General features: G+C 32.8%; 1 protein-coding gene and 2 pseudogenes across 1 annotated transcript; 2 read left to right on the forward strand and 1 right to left on the reverse strand.

The window, feature by feature from the left end:
* The window catches only part of LOC120227514, a 1,978-nt pseudogene extending 1,903 nt beyond the window's left edge, over positions 1 to 75 (forward strand).
* Positions 76 to 1,983: 1,908 nt separating this feature from the next.
* LOC120227517 (olfactory receptor 6C70-like) lies at positions 1,984 to 2,922 on the reverse strand. The gene has a single exon (XM_039225616.1). It carries the CDS (start codon positions 2,920 to 2,922, stop codon positions 1,984 to 1,986), a length of 939 nt encoding a protein of 312 aa, XP_039081547.1.
* Positions 2,923 to 13,507: 10,585 nt separating this feature from the next.
* Positions 13,508 to 14,461, forward strand: LOC120227515 (annotated as a pseudogene).
* The last annotated feature ends 13,512 nt before the right edge of the window (positions 14,462 to 27,973 follow it).

Here is a 27,973-nt window from a genome sequence, read left to right on the forward strand (position 1 = left end):
TTCTCATTTCTGTTTAGCTCTGTTAATCCAGAACAGCTCTTCAGCCTTTCACCTTATTGTTTTAGCATTCACTGATGCTTTGCTAACTTAATCATTACCTCTACATTGATTAGTCAGAATATTTTACTAAATAAATGATCTTTCTTTTCTCCCGCATAGATTATTCATTTATTCTAAAGCAGTATTGTCTCAAGAATTCTCATTTTAGCCAATACGTTATAATCTCTTAAGTCATCATTTATTTTATATCCAAACTTCCCAAATATGGTGAGTGCCACTCTTAATTGTATTCTGAACTTTGTTTAAATGTCTTCTTCATTTTTTTTTTGAGTACTTCTCTACAACAAGGTAATTTCAGCTCTCTTATACTCTCTTTGATCAGCCCTAAATAATACTGTCATTTCTCCAAGGATCCCAGGTTCCTTTTTTGTTAATAATGTTTAAAAACCAATAATTAGTTGTGTTGGTGTTTTACTGCTTAAAAGCCCTCTCAGAAGACTCTGTGTGTGTGTATTGTGTGTGTGTGTGTTCATGTGGTATGTGTGTGTGTGCAACACATTCACACTGATACTTCTAATTCTAATATACACTATACAGGTTAGTCAAGAAACAACTATTTGTAATTTGTTTCCTCTACAGTGAGAAGCCTCAGAGTCACTTTCTTCAATGCTACACTTGCATAAGCCTAGAGTACACAAAGAATTACAGAATTGATAATTCATATCACTGTGAGAAGTAAACCGAATATGCAGAATTCAGAATTTTCATAACATTTTAAATAAAATTTACATTGGATGAAACAAATCTTAGGTATCCAACGTTCTGAGTTTTGACAATATAAGTCATATTCCTATTAATTGTCAAGATCAGTTAATGAATTGTAGTTTCTACTTTGAGTTATGGATATGATCTGGTATGATTTCATTAAAATTAATCAACAAATATTTTCAAGAAGTTGTATGGGAATTATGAGAGAAATGTATGGTAGCTGTAGACATAGACAAGAACAAATATGGCACATATGGAAGATAATCTGGAGTTAATAACTTAATCACCACTATGCTGTAAACCAACTGACATAGTGGCATATACATTAGGAGAATCACAGAGTTGTGACATCTATGTGTTTTAAGAGCTAATACTTAGAGTAACCTCAGTTTTGGAGAAAATAAAACATAATTCTATCTTTAACGAAATCATTTGAATTAGGAAAAGATGGTTGATATCATTTACCATGGAAAATTTGTACTGAAGTAAAAACTAATAACTATATGGCAAGCAATAAAGTTCATCATATATTCCCACTTTCCAATAGATTCATGGACATGTTTAAGAAATTAACATGTTTTATGTTTTTGAAAAAGACTGTATGAGAAATCAACTGCATTTATATTAAACCATAGTTTATCTTCGACTGTAACTTTAAAACTTTACCCAACATAAATACTAAAAATCACACAAATGAGATGTATGCTTCATTTCAAAAAAATATATATTTTTTTACCATTTTCACAATTGACATTTCAATAAATAACTTTTAAAAATATTTCTGTACATTATTCTTTTAAATAGTAAGTTCTTCTGGAGTATCTAAAACATTCAATAATTAAAAAGTTAAGTTTATCTAAGAATTTTAAAGAACATGACTTATAAATAAAACATGGTATATTTATTTAAATTATTAACAAATACAGCTCTCTCACACCTACACCGGATAGTACAATCAAAACCTTTTATTTTATTTTACTACATTTCTAGGAAAAAACTTGTAATTTTACATTTCTTACCTAGAAATTTTCAGTTTGAAGAACCAAACATTAAATCAGAATGTATGGAATGGAGTTTCTAAGCTCAGGTAAACTAAAGGGATCCAAATAATTAAATGTTAAAGATAAATTTACTTAAACTAGAGGAGTCTAAATAGTTTTTATGCACTGGTTTTTTTTTTAATATATTTTCACATTAATCATTTCAAAAACGTTATTACTTGTCTGAAGCAGAAAATATCTTTCTACGTATGTCTCTGAAGGCTTGTTTAACTTGCTGGTTTCTCAGAGTATATATGAATGGATTCAACATAGGGGCCACTGAAGTATTGAGCACAGCCACTCCTTTGCTTGAAGTGACTCTTTCATTTGCAGATGGCTTTATGTACATGAATATACAACTACCATAAGTGATGGATATAACAATCATGTGAGAGGAGCAGGTAGAAAGGGCTTTTTTCTTTTGCTGAATTGAAGGGAATTTTAGAATTGTCTTCATGATATAAGAGTAAGACAAAACTACTAAGAACAGTGTGACAATGACGATCATCACGGCTAAGAAAAAAGCAATCAGTTCTAATAAATGTGTGTCTGAGCAAGAAAGTTGCAAGACAGGAGAAATGTCACAAATGAAATGATCAATGATGTTTGAGGCACAGAAATCCAGGTTAAGAACCAAAATCAGTGGAGGGAAAATGATCAGGAATGCAGTTGCCCAAGCACTGAGTACAAGCTGATGACAGACTCTGCTGCTCATGATAGATGCATAATGCAAAGGCTTACAGATGGCAACATAGCGGTCATAGGACATAGCTGCCAGAAGGAAAAATTCTGTAGTCCCCAATAATATGTAAAAAAATAACTGAGATATACAATCATTGTAGGAGATGGTCTTCTCTCCAGTTACAGTGGTGAGTAGGAATCTGGGGATACAAGCACTTGTGAAGGAAATTTCCAGGAAAGAGAAATTACGGAGGAAGAAATACATCGGGGTCTTGAGAAGAAAAGCCAGTAGCGTGAGGGCAATGATGCTTAAGTTTCCTAAAATACTCAACATGTAATTTAGAAGTAGAAGTAAGAAAATTACAATCTGTAACTGAGAATTATCTGTCAGTCCCAGAAAGATAAACTCTATCTGCTTTGTATGGTTCTTCATTTCTCTTTTGTGATGTCACATTCTAGAAATTAAAAACGTACAATAATAAGAAACTATCTGGGTAGCTTTATAGGTAGAAAAAGATATATGAAAGGATCCATATTCACAAACATACTTATTTATGAAGTAAAACTTTATGAGGCTGAAGATATGATCTAGAAGCATGCAACAGAAACTATTTTTAAAAAGCACTATTGATGTCAACTCGGTTTTGAAAATTAGTCTGCAAAATCCATAATACTTTATTTTTTCATCCTTACAAACTTCCAACTCATTTGTAACTAGTTCAAAGTATGTCCATTTATTAATAAATTAGATAAAATCTTGGTTTCTCATTCAAAATTCATTAATTCATTTTTAATTATTGGCTTTGTAGAAATAAAATATGCCAGTATAATGAATTCTGAAATTCAGAAATTTTAGATTTCATATTAAAAGTTGTATTTGCTTAGAGCCCCATTAGAGCCTCTTGCAACTTTCCTATGAACTACTGCTAAAGAATATAAAATGACAAAAGAAAAAGAGTGTAAGGGCCGCCTGGGTGGCTCAGTCAGTTAAGCGTCTGACTTTGGCTCAGGTCATAATCGCAGGGTTTGGGGTTTGGAGACCCACATGGGTCTCTGTGTTGACAGCTCACAGTCCGGAGCCTGTTTTGGATTCTTCGTCTCCCTCTCTCTCTCTGCCCCTCTCTCACTCTCTCTCTCAAAGCTAAACATTAAAAAAATTGTTAATGAATATTTACAGAATATCCAAAATAATAAATTGAAACTATTACCAGTTCAGCAATGTGAAAAAAACCACAAATTTCGAAAAAGGAAAAAAAATATTGAGAATGTATAATGGAATATTTACCTCTCTCAAAAGGCAATTCAATTACCAACTTACATATGAGCCATTTGTCATGGCATAGTTTGAGTGAAATGTAGGAAGCATTCTAAATATTTTTAAATTGTCAGTTCTTTAAATCATTTTATTCATGCAGATAATTTCATTTGGAAGTGAGGACATTGATGAATATATTCCCTTTAGAAATATTCTAAATGAAATTTTAGATGCAAAAATGCAAAAAGCTGTATACAAACTGACCCTATTTTTATAAATGTCTACATAGGCTACATTAAGGTATGATTTCTGCCAACATATACAAATATAATAGGAATTAAAAATAAAGGACTTACAGTAAGTTGTTAAATTATAGGGCATTTATATTTTTCATTAAAAATTCAGTCATTCTTCGTAACACATCCTAGTAAAGAAAACATGCAATAAAACATGTTTTTCAAACTTCTCTAATTTTATTTTATAAAAGCTAAAGAAAAAATCCTGTGAATTCAAAACACTAATTGGTTATATATTTTAGAGCCATATATTCAATTAAAATAAATCTAGTGAAGCACTTTACTTTCCTCTTAACTCAAGGAAATCTTTGTTATCAATTTGCTAAATAATTGCTGAATACGTAGGCTATTCCCAAATAACTTAGAACATAAAAACTGGCAGAGAGAAAAAAAACATATCATATGTATTCTTTCTTTTAAATAAAAATATTTAATCTAAATTGTTCTTATTATTTTCCAATAAATATCTTTACCTGTTCTGAAGCTGTTCTTTTTATTATTGAATACATAAAATTTTCCTTGTACATGATTTTTCCCATTACCTCATAGACAAATTCATAACCCCATTAATTATCAATGGTAAGTTTTCATCGCTCAACTGTTCATCATAATTAGCACCTCCAAAAGAGCTATTTTTCAAAAATGTATTAACATATGCAAAGCCAATTCTCTGAGAAAAGTATCCTCCAACTTTGTTATATTTGACTGACTTCTAGAGTTGTTCAGGTACTCTTTCTCTAGAGAGCATAGGATATTCTTCATTCCCTTCACAATACTGTACTGTACTGTCTGGTTTAAACCACTAGAGTATTAGAAATGCAAGTGCAAGTGCATAAAGGAAACTTCAAGCTCTTGTATTTATGGGTTTAGAAAATGAGGAGTAATGCTTTATACAAGGAGTAATAACAAAATATCACTTCTAAATCATTGCTTCTTATTTGTATGTAATTTACAGAGTATTTGTAGTTACTCTTACATTTTTGAAAGCAACACCACTATTTTACTTAACGTAAACAGTATATGCTGGTATTTTTTTTCTAGAGGCTACATGACCAGGGATCAACCATAATGAAAGGCAAACATACTCACTGGGAAACAGTATTCAATTTTGTAGGCAGAAAAATTAATATAAAATACCTTTTTTAAAATTAATTCAAAGCAGGGAGATAAAGCGTGACTATTTTAATAATGTAATTTTTCTGCACTATCAATATATCTAAACACATGGTAGTATCTATGCCCTGGGTAATAAAGATTTCTCTTAAGCTCCTCTGTTTAAATATCATACAAATTATAATATGTGCATCCAACCAATCCCACTTTGCAAACATTCGTGAAGATTACCATAGCTGAGATGATTAGCTTGAAACTTGGGAAATATTTATTAGTTTCAAATGATCTAAGGAATGAGCGCATTCCTACTGGAAATCCAAGGGGACAGTGTCTCTAAGGAGAAATAAGCGAGATGAAAAATATTCAAAAGAGCCTACAAAACACCAGTTGGCCTTTCTCCTTCTCATTTTATTAAATAAAAGCTTCTTGTTTCAAGCATGATGACAGACAACAGTTAGGATTGTCACATTAGAAATACTCCTTTCAAGACAATCATGTAGACAATCAGCAAGACAATCATGCTGTAAACTAGGAGATTATTTTGGACCATACACAATAATATGTGCCGAGATAATAATAGTATGTGCTAAGTTAGTTCCTTTTTGAGTGTTTTTTTTTCTTTTCCAACATGCAAATCTATCACTAGAAGAGCAGCATATGGGGACCTAACTCAAGTACTACTCCTACTTATCTTTTTTTTTATACAAACAATTGTGTTCAATATTAAGAGGAAAAAGTAGAATTTTTGCACATTATAATTTGAGAATGAATATTTCCTTCAGTGATTTGAGAATGTACACCTAAGTTCAAACTTTTTGAGTTACTAATCATTGTAACCTCTATCATTTATTGCATTTTTACTGTGCAGAAGTACTGTACTAATTGTCGTACCTTTGTTTTCAACTTAATCATCATAATAGGCAAAGTATACATAATTCTGAACTTCTTATTTGTTGGAAAGAATGAGAATTAGGGAAATCATTTTACTTGCTCATGCTCATGACAAAGTATAGAAATTATAGACACAGGATTGCAATTAGATCTTTAATTCCAAAGTGCAGTTTGTTAACCATTATGCCATGTTTCCAATTAAGTAAATGGATGGTTAGATGACATACAGATAATGGTAGATACATAAATAGATGATTGATAGATGATAGATAGATAGATAATAGATAATAGATAATACATAGAGAGATGAGAAAGGTATTTAGCTTAGAAAGTAATCAATAATCTAATGCCTGATTCCATACCGAGAATATGAGTATTGAACCTTTTTTGAATGAATAAATAGATTCATTTTTGAAAAATTGACATTCTTATATCATAAATCCAAAAACTTTTTCAAGAAGTAAAATGAACTCATGAAGCTTCTTTGAGTATACCTTTAAAATAAAAATTGTATTTTTAACCGAATTTTATATATTTTAAAGCTTAAATGACCGTATTATGGGAAAAATTATAATTGAACTGAAGCAGAAACAAATGAAGTAACAGTAACTTAAAGTGAACAAACCACAGGGGTAAAAAGCAAAGAAACAAAAATAATTTAGTGTGTAACTCTTTAAATATTGTGCTCTGATGGTTGACTGTCCATGGGATATATTCTAAAGAGTAAAAGGATTAATAAATGAATCTTTAATTTGTTTGTAATCGTTGTTGGTACTGATGGAGAAACTCTGATTTCATCTTGTATAAATTTTAGCATTGGGCAAATTAATAAATATGTTGATGTTGAGAACTAGGAATCTTAAGGTAGAAAAAAAGGGGGAAGGAGAATCTAATATGAATGGGAAAATAATTCAGCGGTGTTGGATTAGAATTACAGACAGCAATGTCAACTAACGATTTCTTCATGTGTTTTTTACCCTAGCTTTACCTTTAAAAGTTCTTAGAAAGCATTCTGACAGCATTATTAGGCTCAAAACCAAGAGGAACATTCCAAAATGACATGGGAGACTTCTTGAAGGCCAAATTCTCTATGGATTGATCCCTCCTTTTCTTAGTGACTTCTACATGTTGGATTGGACCAAGGTGGAATTTAGCCACATGTAACTATTTCCATTGCCACTTTTCTGGCTAAAGCCACCATTTTTTAAATTTTTACATTTTGCTGACAATTTTACTAGGCTAAGATATTGACATCAAATTCCTAGCATATGAGAAATTAGTGTTGAACATCAATTCATGATATGCTGTGTTTTCAAATTTTTCTTTAGTTACTATATTATTAACATACTGGGGCACCTGGGTGGCTCAGTTGGTTAAACATTTGACTTCGGCTCAGATCATGATCTCACACCCTGCGTTGGGCTCTGTGCTGACAGCTCAGAGCCTGGAGCCTGTTTCAGATTCTGTATCTCCCTCTCTGTCTGCCTCCTCTTGCTCCCTCTCTCTCTCAAAAATAAATAAACATAAAAAATAAAATATATATAATTAACATACGGATAAAAAATAGCACATTATGTGCAAAATATCACCACAGGTTTTTCTGCCCAGATTGTATCTTTCTCAACCTCTAAAATGGCATTAAAACAACTACTTAATCATTTGGGGGAAAATTTGATATCCTCATACGTTATACCAATATAATACAGATACATTATAGATACTAATGTAAATAGTTCTTAAAGCTGTGGAAAGAAAATATGAGTAAATGTATGATAATATCAGAATCAGTAAAGCCCTCAAGCAATGGGAACAATTCAAAATAATAAAACAAAAGACATATATTTTACTACATATTAGCCAAATTTTTTATACCAGCAACACCCTAAATTATGTTAAATGTTAAATAACAAATCATTAAATAGGATTTCGTTAAATATGTGAGCAATAAAATGGTTATATTTGATAAACATATAACGCAATATCTATTGCCCTAATTGCTAACGCATGTTCATACTAACACACACACAATCTCAATTGTACAAATACATCTCTTCAACTAAGAAAGATCTTGTTCTTTAAACAAAAAGTTTTGATGTCTAGGCATATTAAACTTATGTAAAAAAAAATAGTAAGTTACATCGGTAATAAAATTAATTTGTCCGAATGTTTCTGAGGCATGTTTCTGAAGTAGGTAACTAGAAGGACAAAGAAAGGGTTATTCCACATCCTAGGATAATAGCCAGGATCAGCAGGGACTTTTACTAGAGGCTACAACAGGGAATGAAAGGAAGATGACTGGAAGAAGAAGGGAAGGTGGGCTTTGGTAACAACGATTCTGTGTTTCTCATTTGAGCTACTACAGGTGTTTCAGGTGTGCCTCTGCAGAACAGAATAGGATAACAGCCTTGAGATTAAGTTTTTTGCCCATGAGTATATTTCAGCCTTCATCCTCTCTAATAGTTTCTAGAAATTCTGAATGCTACTCTTGGTTACGGAGGTTCCATCCAAGACCATTGTGTCAAAGAAGGAACCCAGGAGCAGGCTTTGGTTGAAGCTAGCCATCTCATACCACATCATACAACAGAAACGTCAGTCCATTCTAACTGGACTACAGTCTGAGGAATTTGTCCTATGTACTGCCAATAAAATCAAAGAGTAATCCCACACAGTTAAGGGACTTTCTAGCAGCTAGTTCAGGTAATTATAATACTATACAATACTATCATTAGCTCATACCTACAACTTTTTAAAGACCTCATTACCTTATCCTTATTGATTTATGTTCTCTATTGCTTTCACATGGTCTACATTAGAATTTAAATGAAAAATCCTATGGAATTGTGATCAGGGAGAGCTGATGAAATGCCCAGCCTGAGAGACTATATTCTAATACTCAAAAATTTGGCCACAGAAGGGCTAGAGGAGCATGATACAAATTCTTATATCAAGGAAGGACTTTCCGCATTAGTGTAGTATCTTCTACATGAACCATAGGAATTAAAGGACTTCTGTCAAGCAGAATCTTGAAATATAAGTAGAGGATACATCTTGGTCTTTGTAAATATCTATGTGTTTAATTAATATACTGAGAAACTACTATATTCCAGGAAATGTGATAAAATCTGAGTCTACCACTGAGAATAAGATGGACCCTGATCTCAAGAGTGTCACAGTCTAACTGGGTGACAAACAGTTAAATAAGTAATTCAATACAGCTCTGATGCTGGGATCATGTATATAGGAATACAATGGAGATGTTGCCAGCCTAGTCTATAGGAATTGAGATGGTAACTCAGAACTTATTCTAGGTGCAGTGAGGAAGAAGGATTGAAATGCTCAAAACAGGGTATAGGAAGTCCAATTAGGGTATGAATCTTTCATTTTGAGTGTGAGATCAAAGTGATCTTAAGTAGCATAGAAACAGGTGGAATGAAAGAGATGAAATGTTTTTATAACATATTAAGGTTGTAAATAGATTAGCCTTATCCAGATGTGAGCAATAGGGTGGAAGGAGGCTTTCTAAAAGAAGAGTAAAAATAATGAATTGAGCAAGAGTGGTGATAGTACATTAGTGAATAAAGTTATCAGATTTTGGCAGCCTGACTAATGAATGAAAGACAGAAGAAGAGACTAAAGAGTGATTTGTATTCACTTAAGTGAATTCATTTAATGGCATGGTCTTTGAAATTCAGAGATTGGCTGGATATTAACCTGAGCTATGCTAAAGAATACAACTTGTGACAAGCGTTGCCTCATATTTTAATAAACTGAATGTATGTAATAAAGGGCTTGGTGCATTACTAAGAAGTGTATAAATAAGGAACTATTATAGAATATGAAAGCGGCAGATAAAATGGTCAAATCTCAGGGTTTGTCTTGTTTTTAATTGCTACATTTTGCAATAGTTTAACATTACTATTGCAAATAGTAACAAATGAAAGTGAACAAGTCATAAGGGCACAGTTTTGTATATAGCACACAAATGGCATCATCTAAGCCTATAGAGGCATATAACCTAAGCCCAGACCTAGTCAATACCTTCACAATCCTCTCAGAATAGAGACACTCTCCTGACTTCTAACTCCATAGAATGTTTTGCTTATTTGTGAAACTTGCATAAATGAAATCATATTCTACGTATTCTTTTGTTCTTGTACCTTCATTTAAATTATGTTTTTGAGAACTTTTCACGCTATTGCATGTAGCAATATTAGTTTTATCTTCATTAGTATACTCTTCCATTTTATGAATATAGCACAAGTTAAAAACTGATTCTTATTATTAATGGACATTTTTATATTTCAAGTTTTTGGATTACTGAGAATAATGAGGCTGAAACTTTCCTAAATATGCATATATTTTGTTTACATATGTACACATTTTGATTGGAATAGTACTTAGGATTATAACTTCCTGTTTCAAAGATATCTGGACATCAGCTTAGTAAATATATTCAAAAAGTTTTCATAATGTTTATATGAATGTACACTCTAATCTTCACGATTCATGGTATGGTCCATCTATTTAATGTCAGTTATTCTCATGGTTGAGCAGAGGCTGTGAATTTAATTTCCTTTTCCCTAAGTACTAGAAAGTTCACATTTCATATGTTCACTAGCCATTAGGTATGCTTTTTAGTGAAGAAATTAGTCTAATTGTTATTAGGTTGTGTTTTGTTTTCCCTTTGGTTTGAAATAAATTTAAAATTCTTATTATAGTCCTTGATGATTATTACAAATATCTTCCCCCACTCTGACTGGTCTTATTTAAATCACTTTTATTCCAGTATAACTTATATACATACAATAAAATGCACTTAAGTGTCATATTCCATTGAGCTTTGACAAATGTGGATACACATCTTTATAACTACTAATACAATCAAGATATACGCATTTCTATGACTTGTAAATGTTTAATTGTGCTCTTTCCCAGTTAATCATTCATAAGAGATTTGGATTGTCTTTTCTAATTAAATTAAATCTTAAAGTTTTTTCTCTTTAATGTGTATATATTTTCACTTGGCATACTAGTTTAAATTTTATCCACATTATCACATACATGAATTCTTTATATACAGATATATACACACATATATATTGACACTCTATCTTTTGTGTTTGCTAAATTCACTTAATCATTAAAGGATATTTTGTAGATTACTTAGGATTCTCTATCTACCCAATCATGTTATCCAGGGAAGATGATTTAACTCCTTTATTTCTAATCAGAATGTTATCATATTTTTCTATCCTTATTTTACTGGTTAGAAACTCCAGCACATTGTTGAATATGAACTAGAAAGTAGTCATCCTTGCTTAGTTCATGATTTTACAGGAAAGCTTTTAGGCTCTTCTCCTTATATTTGATATTAGCAGAACTTCTGTTTTGTTTTACACAATGTGTTTTACACATTGAGACAGCTCTCTTTGCTTCTACTTTACTGAGACATTTTTTACATAAATAATTAGTGTTGAATTTTGTTAAAGATTCTATCCTGAAACTCATCAGAAGATACTATGCATTCTCCCTTCTTCTGTTATTATGGAGAAAGATTGATTGATTTAAAATACTGAACTCTGGGTAGGGGATGGGCTAGGTGGGTGATGGGTATTAAGGAGGACACTTATAATGAGCACTAGTTATTATATGTAAGTGATGAATCACTAAATTCTACTCCTGAAACCAGTATTACACTATATGTTAACTAACTAGGATTTAAATAAACACTTAAAAAAATAAAATAAAATATTGAGCCAACACTGAATTCCTGGAGTAAATGTCACCTTCTCATGATGTGTTATGTTTATTAAGTTATTGAGTATAATGAGCTTGATTTACTTTTTTTGTTGAAAATTTCTATCTTAATTATAGAAGATATTGTTCAGATGTTTTCCTTTTTCTGTAATGTCTTTCTTTGGTTTTGCTATCATGGTAATACTTGCCTAATAAAAGGAAATGGAGGGGCACCTCGGTGACTCACTTGGTTAAGCATCTGAGTCTTGATATTGTCTCAGGTCATAATCTCGTGGTTCCTGAGATTGAGCCCCATGTCAGCTTCTGCACTGACAGTGCAGACCCTGCTTGGGATTCTCTCTCCCTCTCTCTCAACCCCTACATCCACCACTCAAAACTATTGTTTAGTTTTTCTATACCTTTAATAACTTTCAATCAACTAGTTCCATCAATAACTGAGACAATCTCTAATTATAATTGCCAATTTATCTGTTTCTTCTTTCATTTGTGCCAGTATTCTTCTTATAGTTTGATACACTGTTAAATACACAAATAATTACAATTTCTTGATGTTCCTGGTTAACTGGCTCATTTATCAAATAATATGTAATTTCCTTCTGTATGCCTGTTAATTTTCTTTGGTGGTAATATTAACATAGTTACTCCAGCATTCTCTTGACTATGGTTCACATGAGACTCATTATTCTATTCTTGTACTTTAACCTATCCTTATCATTATATTTGAAGTGAAGGGTTTAAATACACCATCTAGGTGGGGGATATTTTTTAAAACAAATCTTATAATCTCTACCTTTTAATCAGTGTGGTATGTTATGATTATTTTATAATATGTGATGATTTATGTTTGGACTTCTGTTCACCATTTTGTTACTTGACTTTTGTTTGTTCCCATTGTTGTTCTTTCTTTTGTTTCCTATTTCCTGGCTTAAAATTAACTCCTTTATGTTTCATTTAAATTTATATAATATGTTTTGGACTATACCATTTCCTAAAAGCTTGTGTGTGACTTATAATAAAAACAGTAAGCATTTCACCGACCACTTGAATCAATATCATACAAATGAGGGTAGAATTTAGAAAATATATTACCATATAGGATGCTGCACTCTTCTCTTTTTATTGCAATTGTCATTTATATTATGTTTATATACATCAGAAACTCCACTAGATAATGTTATAATTTTTGCTTTCAGCAATCAATTTTATGAAAGGATTTAAATAGAACTGTGTTTTTGTCTTAAACGTTCAGTAGAAGTCTACAATTAAATCATCTGACCCTGAAGTTCTCTTTGTGGGGTGATTTGCTAGATGTTTGTTTACTTTAATAGATACAGGGCTCTCTAGGTTAGATATTTCATTTTGAATTAGCTTGAGTAAATTGTACCTTTCAAAGAATAAGCTCATTTCATTGAAGTTACCAAATCTACTCTGCAGATGTTTTCAAAATATTTCATTTTTATCTTCTTATTAGCTTTATAACCTGTAATGCTAGCATTGCTCTCATTCCTGATAAATCTTATCTTTCCTCTTTTTTCACAACAGTTTTATCAATGTTATTTATCCTTTCTAAAAATCAGCTCTTGATTCCTTTAAACTTGACTCTTGTTTTTTTGTTTTCTGTTTCATTGCTTTCTGTTTTGTTTTCTGTTTAGATACTTTCTCTTTGACATTTTGCATGTAGATTGCTTAAAACAGCAAAGGCAGCAATGAGAAATCACACAGCAATAACAACATTCATCCTGTTGGGACTTACATAGGACCCACAGCTGCAAGTTCTCCTTTTTATCTTCTTCTTTCTCACCTATGTGCTGAGCATGACTGGAAATTTGACCATCATCATTCTTACTTTCATGGATTTTCATCTTAAGACACCTATGTTTTTCTTCGAAATGTCTCCATCTTAGAAATCTTATTTACAAAGGTATGTATTCCTATTCCCATTTTCCTGTACAGCTTATCAACTGGGGACAAAACAATTACTTATAATGCTTGTGTTAGTCAAGCATTTTTTATGGGGTTTTTGGGGTCACAGAATTTTTTCTCCTGGCAGCCATGTCCTATGACCGCTATGTGGCCATCTGCAAACCCCTTCATTACATGACCATCATGAACAACAAAGTCTGTACCATCTTTGTCTTCTGTAGCTGGATCTCTGGGTTGATGATCATCGTTGCACCTCTTGGTATGGGCTTCCAGCTGGAATTCTGTGACTCCAATGCCATTGACCATTTTGGCTGTGACCCATTTCCTCTTTTTAAGATTTCATGCTCAGACACGTGGCTTATAGAACAGATGGTTATAATCTTTGCAGTACTGACATTCATTATTACACTGATCGGTATCATTGTTTCCTACGTATATATCATCAGGACAATTCTAAGATTCCCTTCTGCTTCCCAAAGGAAAAAAGCTTTCTCTACCTGTTCATCTCACATGATTGTTATTTCCATCACATACGGCAGCTGTATTTTCATCTATATCAAGCCTTCAGCCAAAGAACAGGTGGACATCAATAAAGGGGTAACCGTGCTCACTACATCTGTTGCTCCTTTGTTGAACCCTTTCATTTATACTTTGAGGAACAAGCAAGTGAAACAGGTTTTAATGACACAATAAAAAACTACATTTACCTTACACAAGTAAGAGCACATGGAATTTGAAAAATTAATGAAAACAATGATTTGTTCTTTCACATTTTTCTCTGGAAGTCCTAACTAGTTCAGTCAGGTTAACTTACCTAAAATCTTTCAAATCTTGATTTGTGAACCTGCCCAGAACAAATTATTTATTTCTATCTTTAATCTAAATCAAAACTGTTTATTCAATTAAATTAATTAATTAAAGGAACATGAGAATTTATTTCCAAGAAATAAAATTTTCTTCCTCTCTCACTAATCTTCTCTAATATTATCCAAAAAGAGATTGTATAACATGTGAAATATAGTGTCTATGAGTCCTGAGAAATTTTTGGATCAATAGTTTTTCTAAACTTCTTCAATTCACAATCTAAATATGCTAAAAGAAACATTCGAAATATAAGATATTTCATCTTTGCTTTAAGGTATTAATCATATAAACTTTAAAAAAAGAACTCAAAATGGGTATATTATCAAGCAAAATTAAAACATTGTAACTAAAGTAAGAAAATAAATACTAGGAATCTGGAAACAAATATGATATACTAAAGACATAAGCAACCTAGAATATTTAGATTTACTTCAAGAAAGAGGGGAAAATTTTCGACAACAACTGCTGGATGATAGCCTGCAAGCACTCATACCCACATGCACATACGCACAAAATAAAACAGGATTAAAAATAATAAGAGGACTTTTACTTCCAGCTCTACCAGAGTAACTAATTTGAGCCCATGTTCTCTGCTTAAGTCATCATGAAACTAAATCAAGTTAGTGAAGAAACCTGACAACAAAAAACTCAAAACTGTATCTTTTTAGAAATAGAGATTTCAATAAATGTGTCCACAATTAACACTACCTCAGTCTACAGTGCAAGACAGAGACGAGGCTCAACATGACTATCTCTCTGAAGTGAGTTGGCAAAGATCAAATCAGCTGAAGTGGTTAGTATCCTCGGGTCAAGACTACATTGAACTGGAATCTGGGCAGAAGGTCCCCATTTATGCCTTGGCTGAGGAACAAGTGTAGCCCATGATTGCACATGAGTAATAAGGTTAAGAGTTCAACAAAGACACCTAATGCTGAGCAGTCTTTGAGCTTGCAGTTTGGGCTAAGAAGGTGAAAAGACCTTATTAATATCTCTTCAAACCTCAGACTTCTCACTGAACACCAGCAAAGCCACTTAGGAGTATATTAGGAGTAAAGACCACAGTACAGAGCAACAGTGAGAAAATTAAGATCTAAAGTGAAATCTATCCACCACTGGTTCTAGTAAATAATGTTTTATTGAAACATGTCCACTCCCAGTCATCTGCATTTTGTCTATGGCTGCTTTTAATCGCAGAGTTGAGTAGCTTAACAGAGACCTCATGGCCTCAAAAGACTAAAATATTTACTATCTATCCTCTTACAAAAAATGTTTGCCCACCTCTGATGTAGAATTTACTTTTCTATCTTTTGTATCATTTGGGAAGAAATAATGAGAGGCAGGTTGCTAGGCAGCGACATTTTCTTCATCTACCCAGATGTCTCTAGAAGACAACTTTTAAACTTGTTGGCCAGCCAGGAAAATTGAATTAATCTATCCCTCTACAATCTCCCCCTTTGTCCATGACTCTATTTGAAAGGATGAAAATATGAAGAAGCCTATGTATTCTGTCCACCTATATCTCACACTAACAACTCAAGTTAGAACAACATCAATGTTTTATAACACGTGGGGAATTTACTTATTTGCCATTGAATAGAAAATTTTGTTCAGCCCACCCATTCCTATAAATCTTCAATCACACCTCAGTTTTCCTTGAATAATGACACTTATTCACAACTCCCCAAGTTCTATATGTGAAATTCAAAATCAAGCCACACTATTATATTCCCTAGGGCTATTGAATTCAAGGAAGGCCATCTGCATGATCTGTTCATCATTCAACTTAAGTATGTGCCAAAACTCTAAGACAATGTCCTTAAAGTTTGGAAGGTGCCTTTCAAGTGATGTTTGGCTGAGTCATCCTTAGTGTAGCTTGCTATGCACCCATATAAAAGTAGTCCTTCATTTTTATAAGCCACCTTAACTGAAGAGACTGTCCAAGATCAGAATTATATGAGACTAATTCTTACAAAATACTATGGGAAATTTTAGCTATCTTTTAAAGTGAGTGCATTTACTAATCCTTAAATTATGTCTTGTTTCATGTGAAAAAATGTCTTTTATCTTTGGTATTTAAAGTAGATTTAAAGTAGATATTGGAACTCTCTGTTTCAAAATTAAAATAAACTTCAATATTAAAAGCATCTAAGTCAGAAAATTAAGATTACTTAAAGCTGACATTTGATTTTCCTTCCTTAATAAAATATTAACATTTCTGATTTTACACTTTACTAATCAAAATAGATAATATCACATAGTTGTTATATATACTGGCTTTCTATTATTTAGTTTAAAGTAGCTACTTTGTGGCATGAGCAATAAAACTGTGGGTAAGAAGGGAATAACCAACTAATCTCTTCATAAAGTCTACGTGGAAACTGTTAATAAAACGATTCATATTGGAGGATACAAATTGAACAATTAAATTTATTGTATATGGGTTTATTTGCCTTTCAAAAAATGTATTTATTTTTATTTATTTTTTTTGTAATAGAAAGACAAAGCATGAGCAAGAGAGGAGCAGAGAGAGAGAGGGAGACACAGAATCTGAAGCAAGCTCCAGGCTCTGAGCTGTGAGCACAGAGCCAGATATGGGGCTCAAACCCACAAACCGTGATCATGATCTGAGCTGAAGTCGGATGCCTAACTGTCCAAGGCACCAAGTGCCCCTTTGCCTTTTCAAAAAAATAGGTAGCTTTCCTGGAACTTTCGATGATTAATGAGTGAGGGACAATAACTGGATTATTTAATGCAAAATTTGCACTGGTTACAGAAAATGTCCTGTTCTCTAGTTTGGAAATTAATCTGATATTCTCTTTGAATATGAGGGAAGATAGCCATGATTTTAGCAAATTAAAGTAGAATTTAGTATAAGAAGATCATATTAACAATTAAAGACTATAAATGTTGTATCACTAAATTATATATCTGAAACTAATATTCCATTATATGATAATTAAGTGGAATTTAAATATAAACTATAAATGCATACATACATACATACATATTCAGGGCTCTTATCTTTTCCCTGACATTAGCCATCTCTCGTATTTACACCTGAATCCACTTTCTTGCTGGACAAGAAAGACTTTAGACTTAGAATCTACAACACACTTACCTCAACGGACATTTCATCTAAGCAGAAAATCAACATGGAAACAATGGCTTTGAATGACACACAGGACCAGATGGACTTATAAAAAATCTAATAATTTGGCATTCTAATGAAGGCACAGTACAACCTTGTATAAATAAATATTTGTTGGTAAGCCTGATGTTTTGGAGGTCACTTCTGTTTATTCCTCCTTCTTCTATGACTACTCATGAATTAATTCAAATCATATGTTTTGAGAACTTATAATGTGATCGATGTAGCTATAAGGATTAAGGCCAAAAAGAGTGAACAGGTAATGACCCATCTCTACAGATATGTATTACATTCAGAACATTCCAAAGTCTAAAACATTCCATTCCATGGAATTCTAATATTCCATCCCATTCTATTCTAAAAGAGCGAAATACATTCTGTTAAGTGTACATGGAACATTCTCCAGAATAGATCACATATTAGGTCACAAATCAGGCCTTAACAAATACAAAAATATTGAATCATACCATGTAACTTCATAATGCGATAAAACTTGAAGTTAAACACAAGAAGATATTTGGAAAGACTACAAATATATTGGAGGGTAAATATATGTTAATAAACAGTGAATTAGTCAACTAGGAAATCAAAGAAAGGACTTAAAAATACATGGAAAAAATTGAAAATAAAAACACAACACTCCACAAAAGTTTTGGGAGCAGCAAAAGCAGTTCTAAGAGGAAAGTACAGAGTAGTACTACATGCCTACCTCAGGAAGCAAGAAAAATCTCAAATAAACAACCTAACTTTACACCTAAAGGAGCTAGAAGACAAACAACAAATGAAGTTGAAATCCAGCAGAAGAAAGGAAATAATTAAAATGAGAGCAGAAATAAATGGTCTAGAAACTAAAACACACACACACACACACACACACACACACACACACACACACACAAAGAGAACAGATCAAATGCAACCAGGAGCTGGTTCATTGAAAAAAAAATAATAAAATTGAAAAACCTCCAACCAGACTCATCAGAAAGAAAACAGAAAGTATCCAAATAATTAAAACCACATGTGAGACAGGAGAAATAACAATCAACACTACAGAAATACAACTATAAAGGAATATAATGGAAAAACTACATGTCAACAAATTGGAACAACCTGGAAGAAATGTACAAACTCTTAGACACATATAAACTACTATTACTGAAAAAGAAGAACTAGAAAAAAACTTGAGCAGACCGGTAACAAGGAAAGAAACTGAATTGGTAATCAGAAAACTCCCAACAAATAAAATTCATTTCATAAGGCCAGTATCACTCTGATCCTAAAGCCAATTAAAGAGTCCACAAAAAAAGAGAACTACAGGCCAATACCCTTGACGAACACGAATGCAATAATAAGACAAAAACAGAGAGAGAGGCAAACCATAAAAGCCTCTTAAATACATACAGCAAAATGAGGGTTGCTAGAGGGAAGGTGGATGGGGGGATGGGCTAAATGGATAATGGGCATTAAAGAGGGCACATGTGATGCACACTGGGTATTATATGTAAGTGATGAATCCTTAAAGTCTACTCCTGAAACCAAATTTACACTATATGTTAACTAACTTGAATCTAAAATAATTGATTAATTGACTCTTTACTACAACGATTTCATGATTTCCTGTCTTCCATTTAATTAATTAAAAAGAAAAAAGATAACATATCTAAGTACTTGATATTGGGAAAATGTTAGAAGGTAATTTCAATATCAGGTTTCGAGTGGCCTTACTATATAATTATTTGGTATTCTGACTTGGAGTCAATTGCAAAATATTCAACATAGGCCCAGGAAGATACTCAAAGGAACTGGCAATGGGAAAGTGTAACTGGAAAGGTGGACTGTTCAGCCTTAAAGAGACTTAATTTCTCTCTTAAGAAGTGTAAGTACATGCTTTGTTAACCACAGGCTTAATGTAAGTCAATTAGTTAAGAGAAAATCTTAGAAATATAGTGAATATGGTGAATATTAGGAAGAAATACCTACTCTTCAAAATTATCTCCATGTGGAGGTGCATTCTTTTAAGAATAATTTTTAAAGAGTTAAAATAACATGAGTTATACAATTATTCAACCAACACTTGCAAAATATTTTATTCAACTAGTTAAAACAGTAAGATAGTACGTTTGTTTAAAAGGAGAATTCAAGGGGTGCCCGAGTGGCTCAGTCAGTTAAGTGTCCATATTCGGCTCAGGTCATGGTCTCACGTTCCTTGAGTTCGAGCCCTGCGTTGGGCTCTGTGCTGACAGCTCAGCCTGGAGCCTGCGTCAAATTCTGTTTTTCCCTCTCTCTCTGCTCCTCCCCTGCTTGTACTCTGTCTCTCTCTCCCTCAAAATAAATAAACATTAAAAAATTTTTAAAGGAGAATCAAGGAATAAACACTATAATCAAAAGACTACTGTTAAGTATCTACTAGATACTGGACAGATTAATATTTGCCATAAAACTTTAATCTGTAGGGTAGCTTTTCCACAGAACAGAAATCTACAGTTAATGTGTCATTTCAAGTTATGTGGACGTTAGGCAAAGAGTAAATAATAAAGTGTATTTTCCTGAATAATTAAATAATTTTTGTATGACCCTATAAAATAATAACATTGCAAAGACAGTCATTCTCCTGCTTTATTTCTAAAGTTTGAAGATTTTTTCAACAATTCATGAGTGCAATTATCTTGGCCTGTCTCCTACCTACCCTTCCCCTGTTGTTGACAAGACTTATCTGACAGGTAGATCTTGAAAAAAGATCTGGGTATGCTACATCTATCCTATTCCCATTCCTCTCTTGTGTTGTCTTTTCTACAGCTAGGTTTCAGACTGCTGAAATCATTCAATAAAAGTTACCCAACCTGTTTGGTGGGGTAGATTTGGATCAGTCTCACTGGAATGTCCAAAGCCATATTTTTAACACCTCTATCTATAACAAAACTGAATCTTTAACATCCACTTCATTGCCTACTTTCTCTAACTGACTCAGCAATCAACCATGATAAGGATGGGATTCCCTCACAATCCCAACAATGGCGAGGAACCCAAACACTTTTGTGAATATTATGTGGCGTTACACACTGGAAGCAAGGTATGGCAATACACTTCAAAATTCTAGTTTTGTTTAATGTTTTTCATTTTTGAGAGACAGAGAGTGAATGGGGAAGAGGCAGAGAGAGAGAGAGAGAGAGGGAGACACAGAATCTGAAGCAGTATCCAGGTTCTGAGCTGTTAGCACAGACCCAGTGGCAAGGCTCCAACCCACAGACCGTGAGATCATGACCTGAACTAACCAACTGAGCCACTCAGGTGACTCGCAAAATTCTAAAATACAAATGGCCTTTGCCTCAGAAATCCTGTTCTGATAATAATGATGATAATTAAAGAAATAGATTATACATATATATATATGTATAAAATAAGATTTTTATTTTTTAAATAAGATTTTTAACATATAACTTTAAATAGTTAAATATGGGAAGCTTTTCAAATAAGGATTTGTCCATAAAAAGAGTATAACACAGAAAAAATAGTGATGCAAATCTATATTTTTATCATGGAAAAGTATTAACACTATATTGATGCAGAAATTGGTTGTATATATACTACTTTCAAGTATACTTATACATTTTTCCACTAAAAGTACAGACCTAAAGCAATTTTGTTGTCTCTTGTTAACTATTTTTTATCTATGGGTTGAAGAGTAGCCAGAAATATCTTTTCATCACAAAAATATTGTTTTGCACTCAGAATGCATCTAATAAAATTGTCTCATCTTATTGTCTCAAAGGACAGGATTCCCACTGCTGCCTCTATTAGGTATTTTGCCAAAATTCTGCATAAATTATAATCATTAGTCATGTTTGAACTTTGGTTACAAGGGCCCTTTATTTACCCACATAGAGAGCTCCTGCACCTCCCTAAGAGTCTGAGGTAATAAAACATCCATGTTACATCACTGTGTAAAAGTCTGTCTTTGCCCAGAGAAATCAGAAAGCATCTGTCAAAATCTTCTAAAAATCACCTTAGATTTCTCATCATTTAAAATACATAACTTTTCTTTCAGGTTTTCTATCTAAGAAATTTTTTCCTAGGTTTAAACTGGAATAGAATATTTTCTTTTCTTTTTTTAAATGTTTTTATTTCTTTTTAAGAGAGTCCAAGTGAGGCAGGAGAAGAAAAGAAGAAAGAAGTGGACAGAGATCTGAAGTAGGCTCTGCGCTGACAGTAGCAAGCCCCTTATGGGGCTTGAACTCACTAATCCTGAGATCATGAGCCAAGCCAAAGTGGGACGCTCAACAGACTGAGCCACCCAGGGGCCACTAAAGTGGAATAAAACTTTTAAGAGGAGTTCCTTGGCAATTCAGAGAACACTAGCTGCAATAAAACTTGTCTGTGAATGTGTATGTCTCCACGAGACGGGCCTTTGTGCACATATTTGACTCCAATTTTGCTTTGACTTTCATCTTTGGAACCATCAGGATCATACAGTCACCTAAAATCATGATTACCTTCCCCAAAAGTAAGTATATTCTTATTTGGTTATTTCAGTGTCTTCATTTAACATTCTAGCTCCTTGATCTCAGCAAAAACATCAGACTTCTCTATTTAAATATGAGATGGAAATAAATCAATTTGGATATCTCTGAAAAAAACCAAAGAGTTATTTAATGGTACAAGTAATTATTTAGAATGTGTTTTTGTTTGAGAAAACTTAAATTTTAAGGGATTGGATTTGTTGGAAATATTTAATACACACATCAGTAGAGATAAGTCAGTACCCTTGCACTCTTTTCAGCCTTAGTACTTATAATATCGATCATATCATAGGTTCTCAATACATGTGTTTTGAATTAATTCATGAGTCATCATAGAAACAGGAGGACCAAACAGAAGTGACCTTCCCCACAACATCGCACTTACCTACAAATGTATCTTTATACCAGGTTGTAGCTGTGCCTTCATTAGAGTGCCAAATTCTTAGCAATGTGTCTATAGTGATCAAAGAGCTAATTATAAATATCAATATTTCTTGAAGTACACCAAATTGAAACCACACCCAAATTAAAGTGGTTTACGAAAACACTCACAATATTCCAAGATTATAGAAGATAAATTGGTGATGAGAAAGAAAGGAGAGTTTGGGAATCTGGGACAATGCTCTGTGTTAGAATGCCACAATGGAGCACTGAGAACTTTAAGAATATTCTCAGTTTGGTTCAGAAGGGTCAATTCCTATATGATCCTGTCTAAAAACATACTTGATTATTAGTTATTTCTCCCCCTGAGCATTGAGTAGTGCTCCTTTTCTGCAGAGATGCCTATAATCCAGGGTAATTTCCTATCTGTAGGAGTCTGATGCTGTCATTCATTACTGTCTTAATAGAAATACCATGCTTCAATTCATCAGACCTTAGAAAAGCACACCTCTAGGTTTATCACTGGGTACAGATTGCTAGAATAAGTAAAAACATTCATATAACAAATTTTTACATAGGTAATCCTTTTCACCCATGGAATGGAGGGAAAACAAAAGATATAGACTCTTTATTGACAAAAGGAAATAACTGCTCACTTAATTAATTACCTAATGATAGCTGAGAAAGAAATGTGAAATACTATTGCCTCATGTCCAAAATTGCAGTTTCTGAACTCTGCCCTTAGTATTTCTTTAAAAAGCATTGAACAGGTTAGCAGAGGCACCCAAATTCACAAGTTTTATAAAGAATTCAGAAAACACAATACTTGTATTGTCATTGATTAGTGCCCACATACATTAGCATAAGTATTCCAGTAAGTTATGAAGCAAAACAGAGAGGAGGAGGAAGAAAATGAAGGAGAGAAAAGAGGTAGTGGCTTTAACTTATTATCTTCAAGGCACTCTGCCTGAATTATCTCAATCAAGACTCACAATAATTCCATGAAGTAGAAATGATGGAGGAAACTAAAGCTAAAAAGGAAAGGGGAAGGGGGAACAGAATCCTTTTATATCAAAGACAGTGTATAAAGCACAGGAAGCAAACTTCTTACTAGACATCAGCCCACAGGAAGACAATAGAATCAGAGTCACATCTGAATAATATTAAAGGCAGTCTCAAAAAAGATCACTTAATTTTCACCCCAATCAGCTTATATGTTAAAGATCTTATATATAAAATTGTTTTAAAACTATCAGTCAATATAAAAAATATTGCCTTGTTTTTGTTGTTTAAGGCAAATATGATAGTCATTCTTTGTTTACTTCTACAAACTTTTAAAGAACACTTACTATGCCCCTGGAGATAAGCTTGCTGCTGGAGACCCAATAATGTTCAAAATAAAATTTGTCAACCTTATTTGACAAGTCAGTCAGTAGACCTATCCTAAGAATAGTCATACACCACAGTGGGAATATTAGGAACAGCCACTTATACCTAAAGGATTATAGATAGATTCCTAGTGAAAATTATACCTAAACCAAAACTTGAAAGAAGGACAGGAAGGTTAGAGACTGCAAGTGTAGAGATCACTAAAGAGAAAAGGATCAGCATATGGAAATTTCACAGATAATTTTAAGCATGGGCTTTTATGGGAACTGCTAGTAAATAAGTGAAGCAAATTGAATCAGGAGATTTGATAATAGTGGCCTGTCTCTATAGACTGTACCTTCATCACTATGATATACTATCCCTTTTTTTTCCTTTTTTCATTAAAGTATAATTAGTAGTGCAATGTTAGCTTCAGTTGTACAATATAATGATTCCACAATTCTATTCATTTCTCGTGCCCATCAAAATAAATGTACACTTAATCCCTTTTACCTATGTCACCCAGGCCCCACCCACCTTCCCTCTGGCAACCACCAGTTTGGTCTCTGTATTTAAGAGTCTTTGTTTGTTTCTTTCCTCTGTTTGTCTCTTTTCTCTTTGTTCCTTTGCTTTTTCTTTAAATCCCACTAATGAATGAAATCATAAGGTAATTTGTCTTCTTGTTATTGATTTATTTCATTTAGCCTTATACCCTGTAAGTCCATCCATGTTCATGCAAATGGCACGATTTCATTTTTTTTTTTTTATGCCTGGGTAATATTCCATTGCACATCATAGAGGTATATATATACTAAGAGTAGTAAAATGGCATGCAGTGCAAGTACACTAGAAGAATAGAAGAAAGTAGGTAAATTGTATTAAGAAATACTGGAAACATTAGAAAGATCTCCATATGCTCACTGAGAAGCTTAAATTTTATGACGAACATATAAAGGAGTGATAGAATTAAAATTACTACCTGAGTAATTTTAATTATTTGAGGTGACAAAAATTCTACTTGCAAACTCTGAAAAACTAAAGAAAAAATTATTTTTTTAATTCAATTTAGTTTCAGTGTCTTTCCTCCTTATGTAACTCTGCCACCTCATTTTAGTGAATCATTACCATATCTCTGTGCTGTCGCCCTCAACGCACCTTAGCCATAATTCTGGTACATTTGTGCACTTTCAGTGTATTAAGAGGTAAAGAAATGTCAGTATCCATCAGAGTTGTCATTATCAAAATATTCATCATCTCTTCATGTCCTCAAATACTGATTCTGTGCTTTCCTCCAATGGGGCTTCTTGTCCCTCTTCCCATAGTACTCTTATGTTTCAGTGGTTCTCTGTATAAGCCTTAAGATACTTTTCTATTTCTTCAGCAGAATGCAATACAGGAAAATGCATGAAGTACTGAACATTCTTTTTTCCTGCCACCATTAAGCACAGGAGCACCCTTCGTCTAATTCTATACCAGTCTTGATAATGGAAATACCATGTGACTTCCTAAAGCTCTTTTAACCTGTGTTCAAGGTGTAACTATTTCCTATCATTTTCCTCCTTAGATCTCTACATGGAAAGAACCCTGCAAAAGTCTATCTCATTTTCTTTCCTCTGTTATTCGAGCTTCATATCAGCGGAAGATAGCAGAGAGGCCCAAACATAGAGATCTCATTCAGAACTATCAAATTCTCTAAACTATCTCCCAACTCATTCATCCCCTACTAAACAAGTTTCCTAAATTCTCTAAATATGAGAAGACTGTCCTTACTCATTATGTGGAATAAAGTCTTTATTGCATGAAAATATTCCATTAGTCTAAATGCTTGATGCACTTAAAACTCAAAATCCATAAATATGTTCCTCTTTCTACTCTACATAATTCTTACCTAAAGCCAAAATAAATTAAAACTTTCATATAACTGAGAGATGGATCAAGAGTTTTAAGGAAATATCTAGGATAGGATGAACATCTGTTAATAATATTTCAAAACATTTTTCCATAACGCATAAAGGAGAATTAATCATATTTGAGCTTTGTAAAAAATTATTCTGATTACAATGTTTCTTAAATATTGAATGTAAAGATATATGTTAAGATTATACTAATAAGCTTTTCAACTAGAAATAAAAACACCCAGCGTAAAATTAGTATTGTGAGTCTGAGAATAAAAGAAAGAAATTCAGAAGGTAACCAGAGTGGCAAGACCTACTGATAAACCGAAAATGAGAATAAAGAAAAAAGGGACAATAAAGATTGTCCCTGGATGAAATTTAGGATTGACAGGGAAGGAAATGCAATGGTGACAGGCACATTTAAAATCTTGAAATGTGTACATCTACAGGACTCTCAATAAAACACATAAGATAACAAAATAAGAATGCTCAGTAGAGTTAATGGTAATGACCGCTTGCCATCTTCCAAATGCAGCTATAGATACTTTATCTATATTATCTAAATTTATCATTGTAACCCTAAGAAGTAAATATACCTTTTATCTGAATTTTGCACATGAAAAAAAATTATGATAAAGAAGTTAAACAAATTGCACAAGAACACTTAAGAAGGAAAAAAGAAAACTTGAAATTCACACTCTCTAAATGTGATCTAGATGTCCAAGAATAAACTGCATGTTGAAGTCAGAAAACTCTAAGATATTTTCTGCAGATATAAATTTGGGAATCATCAGTCTAGTTGAAGTCACCTTTTAATAAGAATCAACGTATTTATAAGAGACAGAGTACGAGAAAGGATTTTTCTAGAAAAGAGATTTCAGATGTATCAACAACCAAAGGGATTGGAGAAGGAAAGGAAGTCATGAAAGAGAATGAAAATCAGTAGACAAAGTAGTAGGAAGAAATTCAAGGAAATATGGAGTTGGTGGGGATTAAGCTGTAATGACTTTCATAAGTGAGCAGTTTATAGTTTCATATGCAGCAAGGAATTTGAGTTAAATGAAGGCTAAATTGTGTTTAGTGAGTGAAACAAGAGGGGGCGAGTGATGACCTCGACAAGAGTAGTTTAAATGGTGCAAAAATCAGATGAGTTGATGTATAAATGGTTAATAGGATAGAGGAGACATCACATAGGTGAAATTTAAATGACAGTGTGGAAGTATAACAAAGAAATGGCTAAAACTTCTTTATACATGTGATATTGGTACATGTGATTTTCTCTATTTCTAGCTGAAACAAGGGTAGGAAAAAAAAAATGAGATATGGCTCTTCAGTTCTACAAACATACTCCTAATGTTCCCTTACTTCTCAGTAATGAATTTGGAATCAAACACATTACTATGCAATACATACAAGGAGTGATTTGTCATTGTCAAATGAGTTTACAAAGAAACAATAGAAATTTAGTTTAGAATTTTAATATCAAGAATCTGCTCTTAATGAGAACCCAATGATGGGGAAAGAGAAATAAAAGCTCTCAAGATCTAGAGAGTAAGAAACTGCAGCAGCTAATTAGAGTGCTTTATAGCCTTCACTGTTGAAGAAACCTAGAAATGATGAATGAGAGGACATAAGTCCAGCCTTCAGCTTGTAAGTGGAGGAGAAATTCTTTGGAGAAAAAGAATATCCTAGAATATATATTAAGTAGATAATCTATTCTAAAAGCAGAAAGAAGCTATAGCCAAAGGTAATATTAAAAATATTAAAAATGTACATTCAAAGTGAAATTTCTACGGGGAAAACCTAAAAATAATTGGACTGTTAACACACTTAAATGAATCTTTAAGAAAATATATCCAACAAAAACATACTTCCAAGATGATGAACTAAGTAAGATGACAAAGGATAAACTAAGTGATAAATATTCATTGTCAGTTTAATAACTAATAAACATGTAAACTTTGGTACTGGGATTATCTGACCAATTACCACTGTTAGTTTTTTTTTAAAGTCTCCTCTGCTAGAAGCATGTCTGCTGATAGAAAATTTGGGGACAGCAGAATTGTTGATCCAAAA

This window comes from Hyaena hyaena, unplaced genomic scaffold, assembly GCF_003009895.1.
Source record: "Hyaena hyaena isolate Hyena2069 unplaced genomic scaffold, ASM300989v1 scaffold_2444, whole genome shotgun sequence".
NCBI classification, from domain to species: Eukaryota; Metazoa; Chordata; class Mammalia; order Carnivora; family Hyaenidae; genus Hyaena; species Hyaena hyaena.